This window comes from Salmo salar, chromosome ssa17 (assembly GCF_905237065.1).
Source record: "Salmo salar chromosome ssa17, Ssal_v3.1, whole genome shotgun sequence".
NCBI classification, from domain to species: Eukaryota; Metazoa; Chordata; class Actinopteri; order Salmoniformes; family Salmonidae; genus Salmo; species Salmo salar.
Window position 1 is genome coordinate 73,258,552 of NC_059458.1, and position 24,463 is coordinate 73,283,014.

General features: G+C 40.3%; 1 protein-coding gene across 3 annotated transcripts in view; it reads right to left on the bottom strand.

Moving 5' to 3' along the window:
• LOC106609746 (oxysterol binding protein-like 8) overlaps positions 1-24,463 on the bottom strand; it is a 249,880-nt gene that overhangs the window by 198,451 nt on the left and 26,966 nt on the right. For all 3 annotated transcript variants that reach the window (XM_045700096.1, XM_045700098.1, XM_045700097.1), the window contains exon 3: positions 23,640-23,738. In XM_045700096.1, the coding sequence (XP_045556052.1) occupies positions 23,640-23,693 (54 nt within the window). In that variant the 5' untranslated portion in view covers positions 23,694-23,738. The remainder of the gene's footprint in view (positions 1-23,639; positions 23,739-24,463) is intronic.

The window sequence follows — 24,463 nt, forward strand, 5'->3', positions numbered from 1 at the left end:
TGTATATGTGGGTATATATGTGGGTATAGCTGTTGGTATAGATGTGGGTATAGCTGTTGGTATAGATGTGGGTATAGCTGTTGGTATATATGTGGGTATAGCTGTTGGTGTATATGTGGGTATAGCTGTTGGTGTATATGTGGGTATAGATGTGGGTATAGCTGTTGGTATATATCTGGGTATAGCTGTTGGTGTATATGTGGGTATAGATGTGGGTAAAGCTGTTGGTATAGCTGTTGGTGTAGATGTTGGTATAGCTGTTGGTGTAGATGTGGGTATCGATGTGGGTATAGATGTTGGTATATATGTGGGTATAGCTGTTGGTATATATGTGGGTATAGCTGTTGGTATATATGTGGGTATAGCTGTTGGTATATATGTGGGTATAGCTGTTGGTGTATATGTGGGTATAGCTGTTGGTAAATATGTGGGTATAGCTGTTGGTATAGCTGTGGGTATAGCTGTTGGTATATATGTGGGTATAGCTGTTGGTATATATGTGGGTATAGCTGTTGGTATATATGTTGGTATAGCTGTTGGTATATATGTTGGTATATATGTGGGTATAGCTGTTGGTATATATGTGGGTATAGCTGTGGGTATATATGTGGGTATAGCTGTTGGTATAGCTGTTGGTATATATGTGGGTATAGCTGTTGGTATAGCTGTTGGTATATATGTGGTTATAGCTGTTGGTATAGCTGTTGGTATAGCTGTTGGTATAGCTGTGGGTATAGCTGTGGGTATAGATGTTGGTGTATATGTGGGTATAGATGTGGGTATAGCTGTTGGTATATATGTGGGTATAGCTGTTGGTGGTATATGTGGGTATAGCTGTTGGTATAGATGTTGGTATATATGTGGGTATAGATGTGGGTAAAGCTGTTGGTATATATGTGGGTATAGCTGTTGGTGTATATGTGGGTATAGATGTGGGTATAGCTGTTGGTATAGCTGTTGGTATAGATGTTGGTATAGCTATTGGTATATATGTGGGTATAGCTGTTGGTATATATGTGGGTATAGCTGTTGGTATATATGTGGGTATAGCTGTGGGTATAGATGTGGGTATATATGTGGGTATAGATGTGGGTATAGCTGTTGGTATATATGTGGGTATAGCTGTTGGTGTATATGTGGGTATAGCTGTTGGTATAGATGTTGGTATATATGTGGGTATAGATGTGGGTATAGCTGTTGGTATATATGTGGGTATAGCTGTTGGTGTATATGTGGGTATAGATGTGGGTATAGCTGTTGGTATAGCTGTTGGTATAGATGTTGGTATAGATGTTGGTATATATGTGGGTATAGCTATTGGTATATATGTGGGTATAGCTGTTGGTATATATGTGGGTATAGCTGTTGGTATAGATGTTGGTATAGATGTGGGTATAGCTGTTGGTATATATGTGGGTATAGCTGTTGGTATATATGTGGGTATAGCTGTTGGTATAGCTGTTGGTATATATGTGGGTATTGGTGTTGGTATAGCTGTGGGTATATATGTGGGTAAAGCTGTTGGTATAGCTGTTGGTATATATGTGGGTATAGCTGTTGGTATATATGTGGGTATAGCTGTTGGTATAGCTGTGGGTATATATGTGGGTATAGCTGTGGGTATATATGTGGGTATAGCTGTTAGTATAGCTGTTGGTATATATGTGGGTAAAGCTGTTGGTATATATGTTGGTATAGCTGTTGGTATATATGTGGGTATAGCTGTTGGTATAGCTGTTGGTGTATATGTGGGTATAGCTGTTGGTATAGCTGTTGGTATATATGTGGGTATAGCTGTTGGTATAGCTGTTGGTATATATGTGGGTATAGCTGTTGGTATATATGTGGGTATAGCTGTTGGTATATATGTGGGTATAGCTGTTGGTATAAATGTTGGTATAGCTGTTGGTATATATGTTGGTATAGCTGTTGGTATATATGTGGGTATAGCTGTGGGTATATATGTGGGTATAGCTGTGGGTATAGCTGTGGGTGTAGCTGTTGGTATATATGTGGGTATAGCTGTTGGTATATATGTGGGTATAGCTGTGGGTATATATGTTGGTATATATGTTGGTATAGCTGTTGGTATATATGTGGGTATAGCTGTTGGTATATATGTGGGTATAGCTGTTGGTATATATGGTGGGATAGCTGTTGGTATATATGTTGGTATAGCTGTTGGTATATATATGTGGGTATAGCTGTTGGTATAGCTGTTGGTATATATGTGGGTATAGCTGTTGGTATAGCTGTTGGTATAGCTGTTGGTATAGCTGTGGGTATAGCTGTGGGTATAGATGTTGGTGTATATGTGGGTATAGATGTGGGTATAGCTGTTGGTATATATGTGGGTATAGCTGTTGGTGGTATATGTGGGTATAGCTGTTGGTATAGATGTTGGTATATATGTGGGTATAGATGTGGGTAAAGCTGTTGGTATATATGTGGGTATAGCTGTTGGTGTATATGTGGGTATAGATGTGGGTATAGCTGTTGGTATAGCTGTTGGTATAGATGTTGGTATAGCTATTGGTATATATGTGGGTATAGCTGTTGGTATATATGTGGGTATAGCTGTTGGTGTATATGTGGGTATAGCTGTTGGTAAATATGTGGGTATAGCTGTTGGTATAGCTGTGGGTATAGCTGTTGGTGTATATGTGGGTATAGCTGTTGGTAAATATGTGGGTATAGCTGTTGGTATAGCTGTGGGTATAGCTGTTGGTATATATGTGGGTATAGCTGTTGGTATATATGTGGGTATAGCTGTTGGTATATATGTTGGTATAGCTGTTGGTATATATGTTGGTATATATGTGGGTATAGCTGTTGGTAAAGCTGTTGGTATAGCTGTTGGTGTAGATGTTGGTATAGCTGTTGGTGTAGATGTGGGTATAGATGTGGGTATAGATGTTGGTATATATGTGGGTATAGCTGTTGGTATATATGTGGGTATAGCTGTTGGTATATATGTGGGTATAGCTGTTGGTATATATGTGGGTATAGCTGTTGGTGTATATGTGGGTATAGCTGTTGGTAAATATGTGGGTATAGCTGTTGGTATAGCTGTGGGTATAGCTGTTGGTATATATGTGGGTATAGCTGTTGGTATATATGTGGGTATAGCTGTTGGTATATATGTTGGTATAGCTGTTGGTATATATGTTGGTATATATGTGGGTATAGCTGTTGGTATATATGTGGGTATAGCTGTGGGTATATATGTGGGTATAGCTGTTGGTATAGCTGTTGGTATATATGTGGGTATAGCTGTTGGTATAGCTGTTGGTATATATGTGGGTATAGCTGTTGGTATAGCTGTTGGTATAGCTGTTGGTATAGCTGTGGGTATAGCTGTGGGTATAGATGTTGGTGTATATGTGGGTATAGATGTGGGTATAGCTGTTGGTATATATGTGGGTATAGCTGTTGGTGGTATATGTGGGTATAGCTGTTGGTATAGATGTTGGTATATATGTGGGTATAGATGTGGGTAAAGCTGTTGGTATATATGTGGGTATAGCTGTTGGTGTATATGTGGGTATAGATGTGGGTATAGCTGTTGGTATAGCTGTTGGTATAGATGTTGGTATAGCTATTGGTATATATGTGGGTATAGCTGTTGGTATATATGTGGGTATAGCTGTTGGTATATATGTGGGTATAGCTGTGGGTATAGATGTGGGTATATATGTGGGTATAGATGTGGGTATAGCTGTTGGTATATATGTGGGTATAGCTGTTGGTGTATATGTGGGTATAGCTGTTGGTATAGATGTTGGTATATATGTGGGTATAGATGTGGGTATAGCTGTTGGTATATATGTGGGTATAGCTGTTGGTGTATATGTGGGTATAGATGTGGGTATAGCTGTTGGTATAGCTGTTGGTATAGATGTTGGTATAGATGTTGGTATATATGTGGGTATAGCTATTGGTATATATGTGGGTATAGCTGTTGGTATATATGTGGGTATAGCTGTTGGTATAGATGTTGGTATAGATGTGGGTATAGCTGTTGGTATATATGTGGGTATAGCTGTTGGTATATATGTGGGTATAGCTGTTGGTATATATGTGGGTATAGCTGTTGGTATATATGTGGGTATTGGTGATGGTATAGCTGTGGGTATATATGTGGGTAAAGCTGTTGGTATAGCTGTTGGTATATATGTGGGTATAGCTGTTGGTATATATGTGGGTATAGCTGTTGGTATAGCTGTGGGTATATATGTGGGTATAGCTGTGGGTATATATGTGGGTATAGCTGTTGGTATAGCTGTTGGTATATATGTGGGTAAAGCTGTTGGTATATATGTTGGTATAGCTGTTGGTATATATGTGGGTATAGCTGTTGGTATAGCTGTTGGTGTATATGTGGGTATAGCTGTTGGTATAGCTGTTGGTATATATGTGGGTATAGCTGTTGGTATAGCTGTTGGTATATATGTGGGTATAGCTGTTGGTATATATGTGGGTATAGCTGTTGGTATATATGTGGGTATAGCTGTTGGTATAAATGTTGGTATAGCTGTTGGTATATATGTTGGTATAGCTGTTGGTATATATGTGGGTATAGCTGTGGGTATATATGTGGGTATAGCTGTGGGTATAGCTGTGGGTATAGCTGTTGGTATATATGTGGGTATAGCTGTTGGTATATATGTGGGTATAGCTGTGGGTATATATGTTGGTATATATGTTGGTATAGCTGTTGGTATATATGTGGGTATAGCTGTTGGTATATATGTGGGTATAGCTGTTGGTATATATGGTGGGATAGCTGTTGGTATATATGTTGGTATAGCTGTTGGTATATATATATGTGGGTATAGCTGTTGGTATAGCTGTTGGTATATATGTGGGTATAGCTGTTGGTATAGCTGTTGGTATAGCTGTTGGTATAGCTGTGGGTATAGCTGTGGGTATAGATGTTGGTGTATATGTGGGTATAGATGTGGGTATAGCTGTTGGTATATATGTGGGTATAGCTGTTGGTATATATGTGGGTATAGCTGTTGGTATATATGTGGGTATAGCTGTTGGTATATATGTGGGTATTGGTGTTGGTATAGCTGTGGGTATATATGTGGGTAAAGCTGTTGGTATAGCTGTTGGTATATATGTGGGTATAGCTGTTGGTATATATGTGGGTATAGCTGTTGGTATAGCTGTGGGTATATATGTGGGTATAGCTGTGGGTATATATGTGGGTATAGCTGTTGGTATAGCTGTTGGTATATATGTGGGTAAAGCTGTTGGTATATATGTTGGTATAGCTGTTGGTATATATGTGGGTATAGCTGTTGGTATAGCTGTTGGTGTATATGTGGGTATAGCTGTTGGTATAGCTGTTGGTATATATGTGGGTATAGCTGTTGGTATAGCTGTTGGTATATATGTGGGTATAGCTGTTGGTATATATGTGGGTATAGCTGTTGGTATATATGTGGGTATAGCTGTTGGTATAAATGTTGGTATAGCTGTTGGTATATATGTTGGTATAGCTGTTGGTATATATGTGGGTATAGCTGTGGGTATATATGTGGGTATAGCTGTGGGTATAGCTGTGGGTATAGCTGTTGGTATATATGTGGGTATAGCTGTTGGTATATATGTGGGTATAGCTGTGGGTATATATGTTGGTATATATGTTGGTATAGCTGTTGGTATATATGTGGGTATAGCTGTTGGTATATATGTGGGTATAGCTGTTGGTATATATGGTGGGATAGCTGTTGGTATATATGTTGGTATAGCTGTTGGTATATATATGTGGGTATAGCTGTTGGTATAGCTGTTGGTATATATGTGGGTATAGCTGTTGGTATAGCTGTTGGTATAGCTGTTGGTATAGCTGTGGGTATAGCTGTGGGTATAGATGTTGGTGTATATGTGGGTATAGATGTGGGTATAGCTGTTGGTATATATGTGGGTATAGCTGTTGGTGGTATATGTGGGTATAGCTGTTGGTATAGATGTTGGTATATATGTGGGTATAGATGTGGGTAAAGCTGTTGGTATATATGTGGGTATAGCTGTTGGTGTATATGTGGGTATAGATGTGGGTATAGCTGTTGGTATAGCTGTTGGTATAGATGTTGGTATAGCTATTGGTATATATGTGGGTATAGCTGTTGGTATATATGTGGGTATAGCTGTTGGTATATATGTGGGTATAGCTGTGGGTATAGATGTTGGTATATATGTGGGTATAGATGTGGGTATAGCTGTTGGTATATATGTGGGTATAGCTGTTGGTGTATATGTGGGTATAGATGTGGGTATAGCTGTTGGTATAGCTGTTGGTATAGATGTTGGTATAGATGTTGGTATATATGTGGGTATAGCTATTGGTATATATGTGGGTATAGCTGTTGGTATATATGTGGGTATAGCTGTTGGTATAGATGTTGGTATATATGTGGGTATAACTGTTGGTGTATATGTGGGTATAGCTGTGGGTATGTATGTGGGTATAGCTGTTGGTGTATATGTGGGTATAGATGTGGGTATAGCTGTTGGTATAGCTGTTGGTGTAGATGTTGGTGTAGATGTTGGTGTAGATGTTGGTGTAGCTGTTGGTGTATATGTGGGTATAGATGTGGGTATAGCTGTTGGTATATATGTGGGTATAGCTGTTGGTATATATGTTGGTATAGCTGTTGGTGTATATGTGGGTATAGCTGTTGGTAAATATGTGGGTATAGCTGTTGGTAAATATGTGGGTATAGCTGTTGGTATAGCTGTTGGTATATATGTGGGTATAGCTGTTGGTATAGCTGTTGGTATAGCTGTTGGTATATATGTGGGTATAGCTGTTGGTATATGTGGGTATAGCTGTTGGTGTATATGTGGGTATAGATGTGGGTATAGCTGTTGGTATAGCTATTGGTATATATGTGGGTATAGCTGTTGGTATAGATGTTTTATATATGTGGGTATAACTGTTGGTGTATATGTGGGTATAGCTGTTGGTATGTATGTGGGTATAGATGTGGGTATAGCTGTTGGTATAGCTGTTGGTATAGATGTTGGTATAGCTATTGGTATATATGTGGGTATAGCTGTTGGTATAGATGTTGGTATATATGTGGGTATAACTGTTGGTGTATATGTGGGTATAGCTGTTGGTATGTATGTGGGTATAGCTGCTGGTATAGCTGTTGGTGTATATGTGGGTATAGATGTGGGTATAGCTGTTGGTATATATGTGGGTATAGCTGTTGGCATATGTGGGTATAGCTGTTGGTGTATATGTGGGTATAGATGTGGGTATAGCTGTTGGTATAGCTGTTGGTATAGCTGTTGGTATAGCTATTGGTATATATGTGGGTATAGCTGTTGGAATAGATGTTGTTATATATGTGGGTATAACTGTTGGTGTATATGTGGGTATAGCTGTTGGTATGTATGTGGGTATAGATGTGGGTATAGCTGTTGGTATAGCTGTGGGTATAGATGTTGGTATAGCTATTGGTATATATGTGGGTATAGCTGTTGGTATAGATGTTGGTATATATGTGGGTATAACTGTTGGTGTATATGTGGGTATAGCTGTTGGTATGTATGTGGGTATAGCTGTTGGTATAGCTGCTGGTATAGCTGTTGGTGTATATGTGGGTATAGATCTGGGTATAGATGTGGGTATAGCTGTTGGTATATATGTGGGTATAGCTGTTGGTATATATGTGGGTATAGCTGTTGGTATATATGTGGGTATAGCTGTTGGTATATATATGTGGGTAGAGCTGTTGGTATATATGTGGGTAGAGCTGTTGGTATATATGTGGGTAGAGCTGTTGGTGTATATGTTGGTATAGCTGTGGGTATAGCTGTTGGTATAGCTGTTGGTATATATGTGGGTATAGCTGTTGGTATATATGTTGGTATAGCTGTTGGTGTATATGTGGGTATAGATGTTGGTATATATGTGGGTTTAGCTGTGGGTATAGCTGTTGGTATATATGCGGGTATAGCTGCTGGTATATATGTGGGTATAGCTGTTGGTATATATGTGGGTATAGATGTGGGTATAGCTGTTGGTATATATGTGGGTATAGCTGTTGGTATATATGTGGGTATAGCTGTTGGTATATATGTGGGTAAAGCTGTTGGTATACATGTGGGTATAGCTGTTGGTGTACATGTGGGTATAGCTGTTTGTATATATATGTGGGTATAGCTGTTGGTATATATGTTGGTATAGCTGTTGGTATATATGTTGGTATAGCTGTTGGTATATATGTTGGTATAGCTGTTGGTATATATGTTGGTATAGCTGTTGGAATATATGTGGGTATATATGTGGGTATATATGTGGGTATTTTTGTGGGTATTTTTGTGGGTATAGCTGTTGGTATATATGTGGGTATAGCTGTTGGTAAATATGTGGGTATAGCTGTGGGTATAGCTGTGGGTATAGCTGTTGGTATACATGTGGGTATACATGTGGGTATAGCTGTGGATATAGCTGTGGGTATATATGTGGGTATAGCTGTTGGTGTATATGTGGGTATAGACGTGGGTATTGCTGTTGGTATATATGTGGGTATAGCTGTTGGTATATATGTGGGTATAGCTGTTGGTATATAAGAGGGAATAGCTGTTGGTATAGATGTTGGTATATGTGAGGGAATAGCTGTTGGTATAGCTGTTGGTATATATGTGGGTATAGCTGTTGGTATAGCTGTTGGTATAGCTGTTGGTGTATATGTGGGTATAGCTGTTGGTATAGCTGTTGGTTTAGCTTTTGGTATATATGTGGGTATAGCTGTTGGTGTATATGTGGGTATAGCTGTTGGTGAATATGTGGGTATAGCTGTTGGTGTATATGTGGGTATAGCTGTTGGTGTATATGTGGGTATAGATGTGGGTATAGCTGTTGGTATAGCTGTGGGTATACATGTGGGTATAGCTGTGGATATAGCTGTGGGTATATATGTGGGTATAGCTGTTGGTGTATATGTGGGTATAGACGTGGGTATTGCTGTTGGTATATATGTGGGTATAGCTGTTGGTATATATGTGGGTATAGCTGTTGGTATATAAGAGGGAATAGCTGTTGGTATAGATGTTGGTATATGTGAGGGAATAGCTGTTGGTATAGCTGTTGGTATATATGTGGGTATAGCTGTTGGTATAGCTGTTGGTATAGCTGTTGGTATAGCTGTTGGTGTATATGTGGGTATAGCTGTTGGTATAGCTGTTGGTTTAGCTTTTGGTATATATGTGGGTATAGCTGTTGGTGTATATGTGGGTATAGCTGTTGGTGAATATGTGGGTATAGCTGTTGGTGTATATGTGGGTATAGCTGTTGGTGTATATGTGGGTATAGATGTGGGTATAGCTGTTGGTATAGCTGTGGGTATAGCTGTTGGTGTAGCTGTTGGTGTAGATGTTGGTGTAGATGTTGGTGTATATGTGGTTATAGATGTGGGTATAGCTGTTGGTATATATGTGGGTATAGCTGTTGGTATATATGTTGGTATAGCTGTTGGTGTATATGTGGGTATAGCTGTTGGTAAATATGTGGGTATAGCTGTTGGTAAATATGTGGGTATAGCTGTTGGTATAGCTGTTGGTATAGATGTTGGTATATATGTGGGTATAGCTGTGGGTATATATGTGGGTATATATGTGGGTATATATGTTGGTATAGCTGTTGGTATATATGTTGGTATATATGTGTGTATAGCTGTTGGTATTTGTGGGTATAGCTGTTGGTATATATGTGGGTATAGCTGTTGGTATATATGTTGGTATAGCTGTTGGTATATATGTTGGTATAGCTGTTGGTATATATGTGGGTATAGCTGTTGGTATAGCTGTTGGTATATATGTGGGTATAGCTGTTGGTATATATGTGGGTATAGCTGATGGTATAGCTGTGGGTATAGCTGATGGTATAGCTGTGGGTATAGCTGTTGGTATATATGTTGGTATAGCTGTTGGTATAGCTGTTGGTATAGCTGTGGGTATAGCTGTGGGTATAGCTGTGGGTATAGCTGTTGGTATATATGTGGGTATATATGTGGGTATAGCTGTTGGTATATATGTTGGTATAGCTGTTGGTATATATGTGGGTATAGCTGTTGGTATATATGTGGGTATAGCTGTTGGTGTATATGTGGGTATAGCTGTTGGTGTATATGTGGGTATAGCTGTTGGTGTATATGTGGGTATAGCTGTTGGTGTATATGTGGGTATAGCTGTTGGTGTATATGTGGGTATAGCTGTGGGTATAGCTGTTGGTATAGCTGTTGGTATATATGTGGGTATAGCTGTTGGTATATATGTGGGTATAGCTGTTGGTGTAAATGTGGGTATAGCTGTTGGTGTACATGTTGGTATATATGTGGGTATAGATGTGGGTAAAGCTGTTGGTATAGCTGTTGGTATATATGTTGGTATAGCTGTTGGTATATATGTGGGTATAGCTGTTGGTATACATGTGGGTATAGCTGTTGGTATATACGTGGTTATAGCTGTGGGTATAGCTGTTGGAATAGCTGTTGGTATACATGTGGGTATAGCTGTGGGTAGAGCTGTGGGTAGAGCTGTGGGTAGAGCTGTGGGTGTATATGTGGGTATAGCTGTTGGTGTATATGTGGGTATTGCTGTTGGTATATATGAGGGTATAGCTGTTGGTATAGCTGTGGGTATAGCTGTTGGTATATATGTGGGTATAGCTGTTGGTGTATATGTGGGTATAGCTGTTGGTATAGCTGTTGGTATATATGTAGGTATAGCTGTTGGTGTATATGTGGGTATATATGTGGGTATAGCTGTTGGTATAGATGTGGGTATAGCTGTTGGTATAGATGTGGGTATAGCTGTTGGTATATATGTGGGTATAGCTGTTGGTGTATATGTGGGTATAGCTGTTGGTGTATATGTGGGTATAGATGTGGGTATAGCTGTTGGTATATATCTGGGTATAGCTGTTGGTGTATATGTGGGTATAGATGTGGGTAAAGCTGTTGGTATAGCTGTTGGTGTAGATGTTGGTATAGCTGTTGGTGTATATGTGGGTATCGATGTGGGTATAGATGTTGGTATATATGTGGGTATAGCTGTTGGTATATATGTGGGTATAGCTGTTGGTATATATGTGGGTATAGCTGTTGGTGTATATGTGGGTATAGCTGTTGGTGTATATGTGGGTATAGCTGTTGGTAAATATGTGGGTATAGCTGTTGGTATAGCTGTGGGTATAGCTGTTGGTATATATGTGGGTATAGCTGTTGGTATATATGTTGGTATAGCTGTTGGTATAGCTGTTGGTATAGCTGTGGGTATAGCTGTGGGTATAGCTGTGGGTATAGCTGTTGGTATATATGTGGGTATATATGTGGGTATAGCTGTTGGTATATATGTTGGTATAGCTGTTGGTATATATGTGGGTATAGCTGTTGGTATATATGTGGGTATAGCTGTTGGTGTATATGTGGGTATAGCTGTTGGTGTATATGTGGGTATAGCTGTTGGTGTATATGTGGGTATAGCTGTTGGTGTATATGTGGGTATAGCTGTTGGTGTATATGTGGGTATAGCTGTTGGTGTATATGTGGGTATAGCTGTGGGTATAGCTGTTGGTATAGCTGTTGGTATATATGTGGGTATAGCTGTTGGTATATATGTGGGTATAGCTGTTGGTGTAAATGTGGGTATAGCTGTTGGTGTACATGTTGGTATATATGTGGGTATAGATGTGGGTAAAGCTGTTGGTATAGCTGTTGGTATATATGTGGGTATAGCTGTTGGTATACATGTGGGTATAGCTGTTGGTATACATGTGGGTATAGCTGTTGGTATATACGTGGTTATAGCTGTGGGTATAGCTGTTGGAATAGCTGTTGGTATACATGTGGGTATAGCTGTGGGTAGAGCTGTGGGTAGAGCTGTGGGTAGAGCTGTGGGTGTATATGTGGGTATAGCTGTTGGTGTATATGTGGGTATTGCTGTTGGTATATATGAGGGTATAGCTGTTGGTATAGCTGTGGGTATAGCTGTTGGTATATATGTGGGTATAGCTGTTGGTGTATATGTGGGTATAGCTGTTGGTATAGCTGTTGGTATATATGTAGGTATAGCTGTTGGTGTATATGTGGGTATAGATGTGGGTATAGCTGTTGGTATAGATGTGGGTATAGCTGTTGGTATATATGTGGGTATAGCTGTTGGTATATATGTGGGTATAGCTGTTGGTGTATATGTGGGTATAGCTGTTGGTGTATATGTGGGTATAGATGTGGGTATAGCTGTTGGTATATATCTGGGTATAGCTGTTGGTGTATATGTGGGTATAGATGTGGGTAAAGCTGTTGGTATAGCTGTTGGTGTAGATGTTGGTATAGCTGTTGGTGTATATGTGGGTATCGATGTGGGTATAGATGTTGGTATATATGTGGGTATAGCTGTTGGTATATATGTGGGTATAGCTGTTGGTATATATGTGGGTATAGCTGTTGGTGTATATGTGGGTATAGCTGTTGGTAAATATGTGGGTATAGCTGTTGGTATAGCTGTGGGTATAGCTGTTGGTATATATGTGGGTATAGCTGTTGGTATATATGTGGGTATAGCTGTTGGTATATATGTTGGTATATATGTGGGTATAGCTGTTGGTATATATGTGGGTATAGCTGTTGGTATATATGTTGGTATAGCTGTTGATATATATGTTGGTATAGCTGTTGGTATATATGTGGGTATAGCTGTTGGTATATATGTGGGTATAGCTGTTGGTATAGATGTTGGTATAGATGTGGGTATAGCTGTTGGTATATATGTGGGTATAGCTGTTGGTATATATGTGGGTATAGCTGTTGGTATATATGTGGGTATAGCTGTTGGTATATATGTGGGTATTGGTGTTGGTATAGCTGTGGGTATATATGTGGGTAAAGCTGTTGGTATAGCTGTTGGTATATATGTGGGTATAGCTGTTGGTATATATGTGGGTATAGCTGTTGGTATAGCTCTGGGTATATATGTGGGTATAGCTGTGGGTATATATGTGGGTATAGCTGTTGGTATAGCTGTTGGTATATATGTGGGTAAAGCTGTTGGTATATATGTTGGTATAGCTGTTGGTGTATATGTGGGTATATATGTGGGTATAGCTGTTGGTATAGATGTGGGTATAGCTGTTGGTATAGCTGTTGGTATATATGTAGGTATAGCTGTTGGTGTATATGTGGGTATATATGTGGGTATAGCTGTTGGTATAGATGTGGGTATAGCTGTTGGTATAGATGTGGGTATAGCTGTTGGTATATATGTGGGTATAGCTGTTGGTGTATATGTGGGTATAGCTGTTGGTGTATATGTGGGTATAGATGTGGGTATAGCTGTTGGTATATATCTGGGTATAGCTGTTGGTGTATATGTGGGTATAGATGTGGGTAAAGCTGTTGGTATAGCTGTTGGTGTAGATGTTGGTATAGCTGTTGGTGTATATGTGGGTATCGATGTGGGTATAGATGTTGGTATATATGTGGGTATAGCTGTTGGTATATATGTGGGTATAGCTGTTGGTATATATGTGGGTATAGCTGTTGGTGTATATGTGGGTATAGCTGTTGGTAAATATGTGGGTATAGCTGTTGGTATAGCTGTGGGTATAGCTGTTGGTATATATGTGGGTATAGCTGTTGGTATATATGTGGGTATAGCTGTTGGTATATATGTTGGTATAGCTGTTGGTATATATGTTGGTATATATGTGGGTATAGCTGTTGGTATATATGTGGGTATAGCTGTGGGTATATATGTGGGTATAGCTGTTGGTATAGCTGTTGGTATATATGTGGGTATAGCTGTTGGTATAGCTGTTGGTATATATGTGGGTATAGCTGTTGGTATAGCTGTTGGTATAGCTGTTGGTATAGCTGTGGGTATAGCTGTGGGTATAGATGTTGGTGTATATGTGGGTATAGATGTGGGTATAGCTGTTGGTATATATGTGGGTATAGCTGTTGGTGGTATATGTGGGTATAGCTGTTGGTATAGATGTTGGTATATATGTGGGTATAGATGTGGGTAAAGCTGTTGGTATATATGTGGGTATAGCTGTTGGTGTATATGTGGGTATAGATGTGGGTATAGCTGTTGGTATAGCTGTTGGTATAGATGTTGGTATAGCTATTGGTATATATGTGGGTATAGCTGTTGGTATATATGTGGGTATAGCTGTTGGTATATATGTGGGTATAGCTGTGGGTATAGATGTGGGTATATATGTGGGTATAGATGTGGGTATAGCTGTTGGTATATATGTGGGTATAGCTGTTGGTGTATATGTGGGTATAGCTGTTGGTATAGATGTTGGTATATATGTGGGTATAGATGTGGGTATAGCTGTTGGTATATATGTGGGTATAGCTGTTGGTGTATATGTGGGTATAGATGTGGGTATAGCTGTTGGTATAGCTGTTGGTATAGATGTGGGTATAGCTGTTGGTATATATGTGGGTATAGCTATTGGTATATATGTGGGTATAGCTGTTGGTATATATGTGGGTATAGCTGTTGGTATATATGTGGGTATAGCTGTTGGTATAGATGTTGGTATAGATGTGGGTATAGCTGTTGGTATATATGTGGGTATAGCTGTTGGTATATATGTGGGTATAGCTGTTGGTATATATGTGGGTATAGCTGTTGGTATATATGTGGGTATTGGTGTTGGTATAGCTGTGGGTATATATGTGGGTAAAGCTGTTGGTATAGCTGTTGGTATATATGTGGGTATAGCTGTTGGTATATATGTGGGTATAGCTGTTGGTATAGCTGTGGGTATATATGTGGGTATAGCTGTGGGTATATATGTGGGTATAGCTGTTGGTATAGCTGTTGGTATATATGTGGGTAAAGCTGTTGGTATATATGTTGGTATAGCTGTTGGTATATATGTGGGTATAGCTGTTGGTATAGCTGTTGGTGTATATGTGGGTATAGCTGTTGGTATAGCTGTTGGTATATATGTGGGTATAGCTGTTGGTATAGCTGTTGGTATATATGTGGGTATAGCTGTTGGTATATATGTGGGTATAGCTGTTGGTATATATGTGGGTATAGCTGTTGGTATAAATGTTGGTATAGCTGTTGGTATATATGTTGGTATAGCTGTTGGTATATATGTGGGTATAGCTGTGGGTATATATGTGGGTATAGCTGTGGGTATAGCTGTGGGTATAGCTGTTGGTATATATGTGGGTATAGCTGTTGGTATATATGTGGGTATAGCTGTGGGTATATATGTTGGTATATATGTTGGTATAGCTGTTGGTATATATGTGGGTATAGCTGTTGGTATATATGTGGGTATAGCTGTTGGTATATATGGTGGGATAGCTGTTGGTATATATGTTGGTATAGCTGTTGGTATATATATGTGGGTATAGCTGTTGGTATAGCTGTTGGTATATATGTGGGTATAGCTGTTGGTATAGCTGTTGGTATAGCTGTTGGTATAGCTGTGGGTATAGCTGTGGGTATAGATGTTGGTGTATATGTGGGTATAGATGTGGGTATAGCTGTTGGTATATATGTGGGTATAGCTGTTGGTGGTATATGTGGGTATAGCTGTTGGTATAGATGTTGGTATATATGTGGGTATAGATGTGGGTAAAGCTGTTGGTATATATGTGGGTATAGCTGTTGGTGTATATGTGGGTATAGATGTGGGTATAGCTGTTGGTATAGCTGTTGGTATAGATGTTGGTATAGCTATTGGTATATATGTGGGTATAGCTGTTGGTATATATGTGGGTATAGCTGTTGGTATATATGTGGGTATAGCTGTGGGTATAGATGTTGGTATATATGTGGGTATAGATGTGGGTATAGCTGTTGGTATATATGTGGGTATAGCTGTTGGTGTATATGTGGGTATAGATGTGGGTATAGCTGTTGGTATAGCTGTTGGTATAGATGTTGGTATAGATGTTGGTATATATGTGGGTATAGCTATTGGTATATATGTGGGTAAAGCTGTTGGTATACATGTGGGTATAGCTGTTGGTGTACATGTGGGTATAGCTGTTTGTATATATATGTGGGTATAGCTGTTGGTATATATGTTGGTATAGCTGTTGGTATATATGTTGGTATAGCTGTTGGTATATATGTTGGTATAGCTGTTGGTATATATGTTGGTATAGCTGTTGGAATATATGTGGGTATATATGTGGGTATATATGTGGGTATTTTTGTGGGTATTTTTGTGGGTATAGCTGTTGGTATATATGTGGGTATAGCTGTTGGTAAATATGTGGGTATAGCTGTGGGTATAGCTGTGGGTATAGCTGTTGGTATACATGTGGGTATACATGTGGGTATAGCTGTGGATATAGCTGTGGGTATATATGTGGGTATAGCTGTTGGTGTATATGTGGGTATAGACGTGGGTATTGCTGTTGGTATATATGTGGGTATAGCTGTTGGTATATATGTGGGTATAGCTGTTGGTATATAAGAGGGAATAGCTGTTGGTATAGATGTTGGTATATGTGAGGGAATAGCTGTTGGTATAGCTGTTGGTATATATGTGGGTATAGCTGTTGGTATAGCTGTTGGTATAGCTGTTGGTATAGCTGTTGGTGTATATGTGGGTATAGCTGTTGGTATAGCTGTTGGTTTAGCTTTTGGTATATATGTGGGTATAGCTGTTGGTGTATATGTGGGTATAGCTGTTGGTGAATATGTGGGTATAGCTGTTGGTGTATATGTGGGTATAGCTGTTGGTGTATATGTGGGTATAGATGTGGGTATAGCTGTTGGTATAGCTGTGGGTATACATGTGGGTATAGCTGTGGATATAGCTGTGGGTATATATGTGGGTATAGCTGTTGGTGTATATGTGGGTATAGACGTGGGTATTGCTGTTGGTATATATGTGGGTATAGCTGTTGGTATATATGTGGGTATAGCTGTTGGTATATAAGAGGGAATAGCTGTTGGTATAGATGTTGGTATATGTGAGGGAATAGCTGTTGGTATAGCTGTTGGTATATATGTGGGTATAGCTGTTGGTATAGCTGTTGGTATAGCTGTTGGTATAGCTGTTGGTGTATATGTGGGTATAGCTGTTGGTATAGCTGTTGGTTTAGCTTTTGGTATATATGTGGGTATAGCTGTTGGTGTATATGTGGGTATAGCTGTTGGTGAATATGTGGGTATAGCTGTTGGTGTATATGTGGGTATAGCTGTTGGTGTATATGTGGGTATAGATGTGGGTATAGCTGTTGGTATAGCTGTGGGTATAGCTGTTGGTGTAGCTGTTGGTGTAGATGTTGGTGTAGATGTTGGTGTATATGTGGTTATAGATGTGGGTATAGCTGTTGGTATATATGTGGGTATAGCTGTTGGTATATATGTTGGTATAGCTGTTGGTGTATATGTGGGTATAGCTGTTGGTAAATATGTGGGTATAGCTGTTGGTAAATATGTGGGTATAGCTGTTGGTATAGCTGTTGGTATAGATGTTGGTATATATGTGGGTATAGCTGTGGGTATATATGTGGGTATATATGTTGGTATAGCTGTTGGTATATATGTTGGTATATATGTGTGTATAGCTGTTGGTATTTGTGGGTATAGCTGTTGGTATATATGTGGGTATAGCTGTTGGTATATATGTTGGTATAGCTGTTGGTATATATGTTGGTATAGCTGTTGGTATATATGTGGGTATAGCTGTTGGTATAGCTGTTGGTATATATGTGGGTATAGCTGTTGGTATATATGTGGGTATAGCTGATGGTATAGCTGTGGGTATAGCTGATGGTATAGCTGTGGGTATAGCTGTTGGTATATATGTTGGTATAGCTGTTGGTATAGCTGTTGGTATAGCTGTGGGTATAGCTGTGGGTATAGCTGTGGGTATAGCTGTTGGTATATATGTGGGTATATATGTGGGTATAGCTGTTGGTATATATGTTGGTATAGCTGTTGGTATATATGTGGGTATAGCTGTTGGTATATATGTGGGTATAGCTGTTGGTGTATATGTGGGTATAGCTGTTGGTGTATATGTGGGTATAGCTGTTGGTGTATATGTGGGTATAGCTGTTGGTGTATATGTGGGTATAGCTGTTGGTGTATATGTGGGTATAGCTGTTGGTGTATATGTGGGTATAGCTGTTGGTGTATATGTGGGTATAGCTGTGGGTATAGCTGTTGGTATAGCTGTTGGTATATATGTGGGTATAGCTGTTGGTATATATGTGGGTATAGCTGTTGGTGTAAATGTGGGTATAGCTGTTGGTGTACATGTTGGTATATATGTGGGTATAGATGTGGGTAAAGCTGTTGGTATAGCTGTTGGTATATATGTTGGTATAGCTGTTGGTATATATGTGGGTATAGCTGTTGGTATACATGTGGGTATAGCTGTTGGTATATACGTGGTTATAGCTGTGGGTATAGCTGTTGGAATAGCTGTTGGTATACATGTGGGTATAGCTGTGGGTAGAGCTGTGGGTAGAGCTGTGGGTAGAGCTGTGGGTGTATATGTGGGTATAGCTGTTGGTGTATATGTGGGTATTGCTGTTGGTATATATGAGGGTATAGCTGTTGGTATAGCTGTGGGTATAGCTGTTGGTATATATGTGGGTATAGCTGTTGGTGTATATGTGGGTATAGCTGTTGGTATAGCTGTTGGTATATATGTAGGTATAGCTGTTGGTGTATATGTGGGTATATATGTGGGTATAGCTGTTGGTATAGATGTGGGTATAGCTGTTGGTATAGATGTGGGTATAGCTGTTGGTATATATGTGGGTATAGCTGTTGGTGTATATGTGGGTATAGCTGTTGGTGTATATGTGGGTATAGATGTGGGTATAGCTGTTGGTATATATCTGGGTATAGCTGTTGGTGTATATGTGGGTATAGATGTGGGTAAAGCTGTTGGTATAGCTGTTGGTGTAGATGTTGGTATAGCTGTTGGTGTATATGTGGGTATCGATGTGGGTATAGATGTTGGTATATATGTGGGTATAGCTGTTGGTATATATGTGGGTATAGCTGTTGGTATATATGTGGGTATAGCTGTTGGTGTATATGTGGGTATAGCTGTTGGTAAATATGTGGGTATAGCTGTTGGTATAGCTGTGGGTATAGCTGTTGGTATATATGTGGGTATAGCTGTTGGTATATATGTGGGTATAGCTGTTGGTATATATGTTGGTATATATGTGGGTATAGCTGTTGGTATATATGTGGGTATAGCTGTTGGTATATATGTTGGTATAGCTGTTGATATATATGTTGGTATAGCTGTTGGTATATATGTGGGTATAGCTGTTGGTATATATGTGGGTATAGCTGTTGGTATACATGTGGGTATAGCTGTTGGTATACATGTGGGTATAGCTGTTGGTATACATGTGGGTATAGCTGTTGGTATACATGTGGGTATAGCTGTTGGTATACATGTGGGTATAGCTGTGTGTATAGCTGTGGGTATACATGTGGGTATAGCTGTTGGTATATATGTTGGTATAGCTGTTGGTATATATGTTGGTATAGCTGTTGGTATATATGTTGGTATAGCTGTTGGTATATATGTGGGTATAGCTGTTGGTATAGCTGTTGGTATATATGTCGGTATAGCTGTTGGTATATATGTGGGTATAGGTGTGGATATAGCTGTTGGTATATATGTGGGTATAGCTGTTGGTATATATGTGGGTATAGCTGTTGGTATAGCTGTTGGTATATATGGGTATAGCTGTTGGTATATATGTGGGTATAGCTGTTGGTATATATGTGGGTAAAGCTGTTGGTATATATGTGGGTATAGCTGTTGGTATATATGTGGGTATAGCTGTTGGTATATATGTGGGTATAGCTGTTGGTATATATGTGGGTATAGCTGTTGGTATATATGTGGGTATAGCTGTGGGTATAGCTGTTGGTATATATGTGGGTATAGCTGTTGGTATAGCTGTTGGTATATATATGTGGGTATAGCTGTTGGTATATATTTGGGTATAGCTGTTGGTATATATTTGGGTATAGCTGTTGGTATAGCTGTTGGTATATATGTGGGTATAGCTGTTGGTATATATGTGGGTATAGCTGTTGGTATATATGTGGGTATAGCTGTTGGTATATATGTGGGTATAGCTGTTGGTATATATATGTGGGTATAGCTGTTGGTATATATATGTGGGTATAGCTGTTGGTATATATATGTGGTATAGCTGTTGGTATATATATGTGGGTATAGCTGTTGGTATATATATGTGGGTATAGCTGTTGGTATATATATGTGGGTATAGCTGTTGGTATATATTTGGGTATAGCTGTTGGTATATATTTGGGTATAGCTGTTGGTATAGCTGTTGGTATACATGTGGGTATAGCTGTTGGTATATATGTGGGTATATGCTGGTGGTATATATATGTGGGTATAGCTGTTGGTATATATATGTGGGTATAGCTGTTGGTATATATATGTGGGTATAGCTGTTGGTATATATATGTGGGTATAGCTGTTGGTATATATTTGGGTATAGCTGTTGGTATATATTTGGGTATAGCTGTTGGTATAGCTGTTGGTATACATGTGGGTATAGCTGTTGGTATATATGTGGGTATATGCTGGTGGTATATATGTGGGTATAGCTGTTGGTATATATGTGGGTATAGCTGTTGGTATATATGTGGGTATAGCTGTTGGTATATATGTGGGTATAGCTGTTGGTATATATGTGGGTATAGCTGTTGGTATATATGTGGGTATAGCTGTTGGTATATATATGTGGGTATAGCTGTTGGTATATATATGTGGGTATAGCTGTTGGTATATATTTGGGTATAGCTGTTGGTATAGCTGTTGGTATATATGTGGGTATAGCTGTTGGTATAGCTGTTGGTATATATGTGGGTATAGCTGTTGGTATATATATGTGGGTATAGCTGTTGGTATATATTTGGGTATAGCTGTTGGTATATATTTGGGTATAGCTGTTGGTATAGCTGTTGGTATACATGTGGGTATAGCTGTTGGTATATATGTGGGTATATGCTGGTGGTATATATGTGGGTATAGCTGTTGGTATATATGTGGGTATAGCTGTTGGTATATATGTGGGTATAGCTGTTGGTATATATGTGGGTATAGCTGTTGGTATATATGTGGGTATAGCTGTTGGTATATATGTGGGTATAGCTGTTGGTATATATGTGGGTATAGCTGTTGGTATATATATGTGGGTATAGCTGTTGGTATATATTTGGGTATAGCTGTTGGTATAGCTGTTGGTATATATGTGGGTATAGCTGTTGGTATAGCTGTTGGTATATATGTGGGTATAGCTGTTGGTATATATGTGGGTATAGCTGTTGGTATATATTTGGGTATAGCTGTTGGTATAGCTGTTGGTATAGATGTTGGTATAGCTAGGTGCACGTGGACACGGTGTGTAGTGTGTATGTGGACATGGTGTGTACGTGGACATGGTGTGTAGTGTGGACATGGTGTGTAGTGTGGACATGGACATGGTGTGTATGTGGACATGGTGTGTATGTGGACATGGTGTGTAGTATGGACATGGTGTGTAGTGTGTACATGGTGTGTGGTGTGTACATGGTGTGTATGTGGACATGGTGTGTATGTGGACATGGTGTGTAGTGTGGACATGGTGTGTGGTGTGTACATGGACATGGTGTGTAGTGTGGACATGGTGTGTAGTGTGGACATGGTGTGTATTGTGGACAAGGTGTGTAGTGTGGACATGGTGTGTAGTGTGGACATGGTGTGTAGTGTGGACATGGTGTGTAGTGTGGACATGGTGTGTAGTGTGTACATGGTGTGTAGTGTGTACATGGTGTGTAGTGTGTAGTGTGGACATGGTGTGTAGTGTGGACATGGTGTGTAGTGTGGACATGTTGTGTAGTGTGGACATGGTGTGTAGTGTGTACGTGGTGTGTAGTGTGTACGTGGACATGGTGTGTAGTGTGGACATGGTGTGTAGTGTGGACATGGTGTGTAGTGTGGACATGGTGTGTAGTGTGTAGTGTGGACATGGTGTGTAGTGTGGACATGGTGTGTAGTGTGGACATGGTGTGTAGTGTGTACGTGGACATGGTGTGTAGTGTGGACATGGTGTGTAGTGTGGACATGGTGTGTAGTGTGTACGTGGACATGGTGTGTAGTGTGGACATGGTGTGTAGTGTGGACATGGTGTGTACGTGGACATGATGTGTAGTGTGGACATGGCGTGTACGTGGACATGGCGTGTACGTGGACATGGTGTGTACGTGGACATGGTGTGTACGTGGACATGGTGTGTAGTGTGGACATGGTGTGTAGTGTGTACGTGGACATGGTGTGTAGTGTGGACATGGTGTGTAGTGTGGACATGGTGTGTAGTGTGTACGTGGACATGGTGTGTAGTGTGGACATGGTGTGTAGTGTGGACATGGTGTGTAGTGTGTACGTGGACATGGTGTGTGGTGTGTACATGGTGTGTACGTGGACATGGTGTGTACGTGGACATGGTGTGTAGTGTGGACATGGTGTGTAGTGTGTACGTGGACATGGTGTGTAGTGTGGACATGGTGTGTAGTGTGGACATGGTATGTAGTGTGGACATGGTCTGTAGTGTGTACGTGGACATGGTGTGTAGTGTGAACATGGTGTGTATGTGGACATGGTGTGTAGTGTGGACATGGTGTGTACGTGGACATGGTGTGTAGTGTGGACATGGTGTGTAGTGTGTACGTGGACATGGTGTGTAGTGTGGACATGGTGTGTAGTGTGGACATGGTGTGTAGTGTGGACATGGTGTGTACGTGGACATGGTGTGTAGTGTGGACATGGTGTGTAGTGTGGACATGGTGTGGACATGGTGTGTAGTGTGGACATGGTGTGTAGTGTGGACATGGTGTGTACGTGGACATGGTGTGTACGTGGACATGGTGTGTACGTGGACATGGTGTGTACGTGGACATGGTGTGTAGTGTGGACATGGTGTGTAGTGTGTACGTGGACATGGTGTGTAGTGTGGACATGGTATGTACGTGGACATGGTGTGTAGTGTGTACGTGGACATGGTGTGTAGTGTGAACATGGTGTGTATGTGGACATGGTGTGTATGTGGACATGGTGTGTATGTGAAAGGACTAGACAGGTTTGATCTTCTCCAGGTTTTCATCTTCTTCATTCGTTCACCGCTTCATATTCCTCTCTCTCTGCTGTTGGCATTCCCACGAGGCATGAAAGTGAGAGGCTAAGCGACCTTTAATGTCCGGCACAAGTGCCTGAAACCGTGACTCAGTGTGGGACTGCCAAAGCCAGTGGCAGGCTAGGAACATGAGCACCGTAGGACATCATTAAGACACAGAGCCCTGAACTGAACACACCCCTGTCATCATCACTGATAAGGACATGACATAAGACAAAGCCACCAATGAGGAAGACATCCAGGACCCTGAGCACCACAATAAGACGAAGGCTTTATAACTGGGCTTTATAACTGGGCTTTATAACTGGGCTTTACAAGACAAGAAGCCCAGAGCTAATAGGCCTGAGTCCAGACAAAAGGGACATGATGCTGCTGCGAGTTGTGAGGTGACATTTCCCTGCCCAAGAGAGGAGGGATGGGGCATGTACTCACCAGAGCTTTCTCACCGTCGCCCTGGGACTGGGACTCAGAACAAGAAGAGTCCATGGTTCCACAGTGCTGCCTGTTAGAGATGCTCAGAGCTCTGCATGTCTGTGGAAGAGAGAACCAGAGAGGGTTAAGAGACAGGACATGACAGGTAAACATAAAGACAGGGGGAGGAAGAGAGAAACAGAGAGGAAGAGAGAAACAGAGAGGGAGACAGGACATGACAGGTAAACATATAGACAGAGGGAGGAAGAGAGAAACAGAGAGGAAGAGAGAAACAGAGAGGGAGACAGGACATGACAGGTAAACATATAGACAGAGGGAGGAAGAGAGAAACAGAGAGGAAGAGAGAAACAGAGAGGGAGACAGGACATGACAGGTAAACATATAGACAGAGGGAGGAAGAGAGAAACAGAGAGGAAGAGAGAAACAGAGAGGGAGACAGGACATGACAGGTAAACATATAGACAGAGGGAGGAAGAGAGAAACAGAGAGGAAGAGAGAAACAGAGAGGGAGACAGGACATGACAGGTAAACATATAGACAGAGGGAGGAAGAGAGAAACAGAGAGGAAGAGAGAAACAGAGAGGGAGACAGGACATGACAGGTAAACATATAGACAGAGGGAGGAAGAGAGACAGATGGACAAGAACGCAAGCACACCACACCACACACACACTATTAACACAGACCCACAGAAACACACACAGCATAAACAATGAGATCCCAGCACAGCCCGGCACATCAGGACACACGCCTAAAGGTCACACGCCTAAAGGTCACAAGTGAAAGTGGAGGCCAGCCAGGCAGCACCATGTCCAGGGGTCATA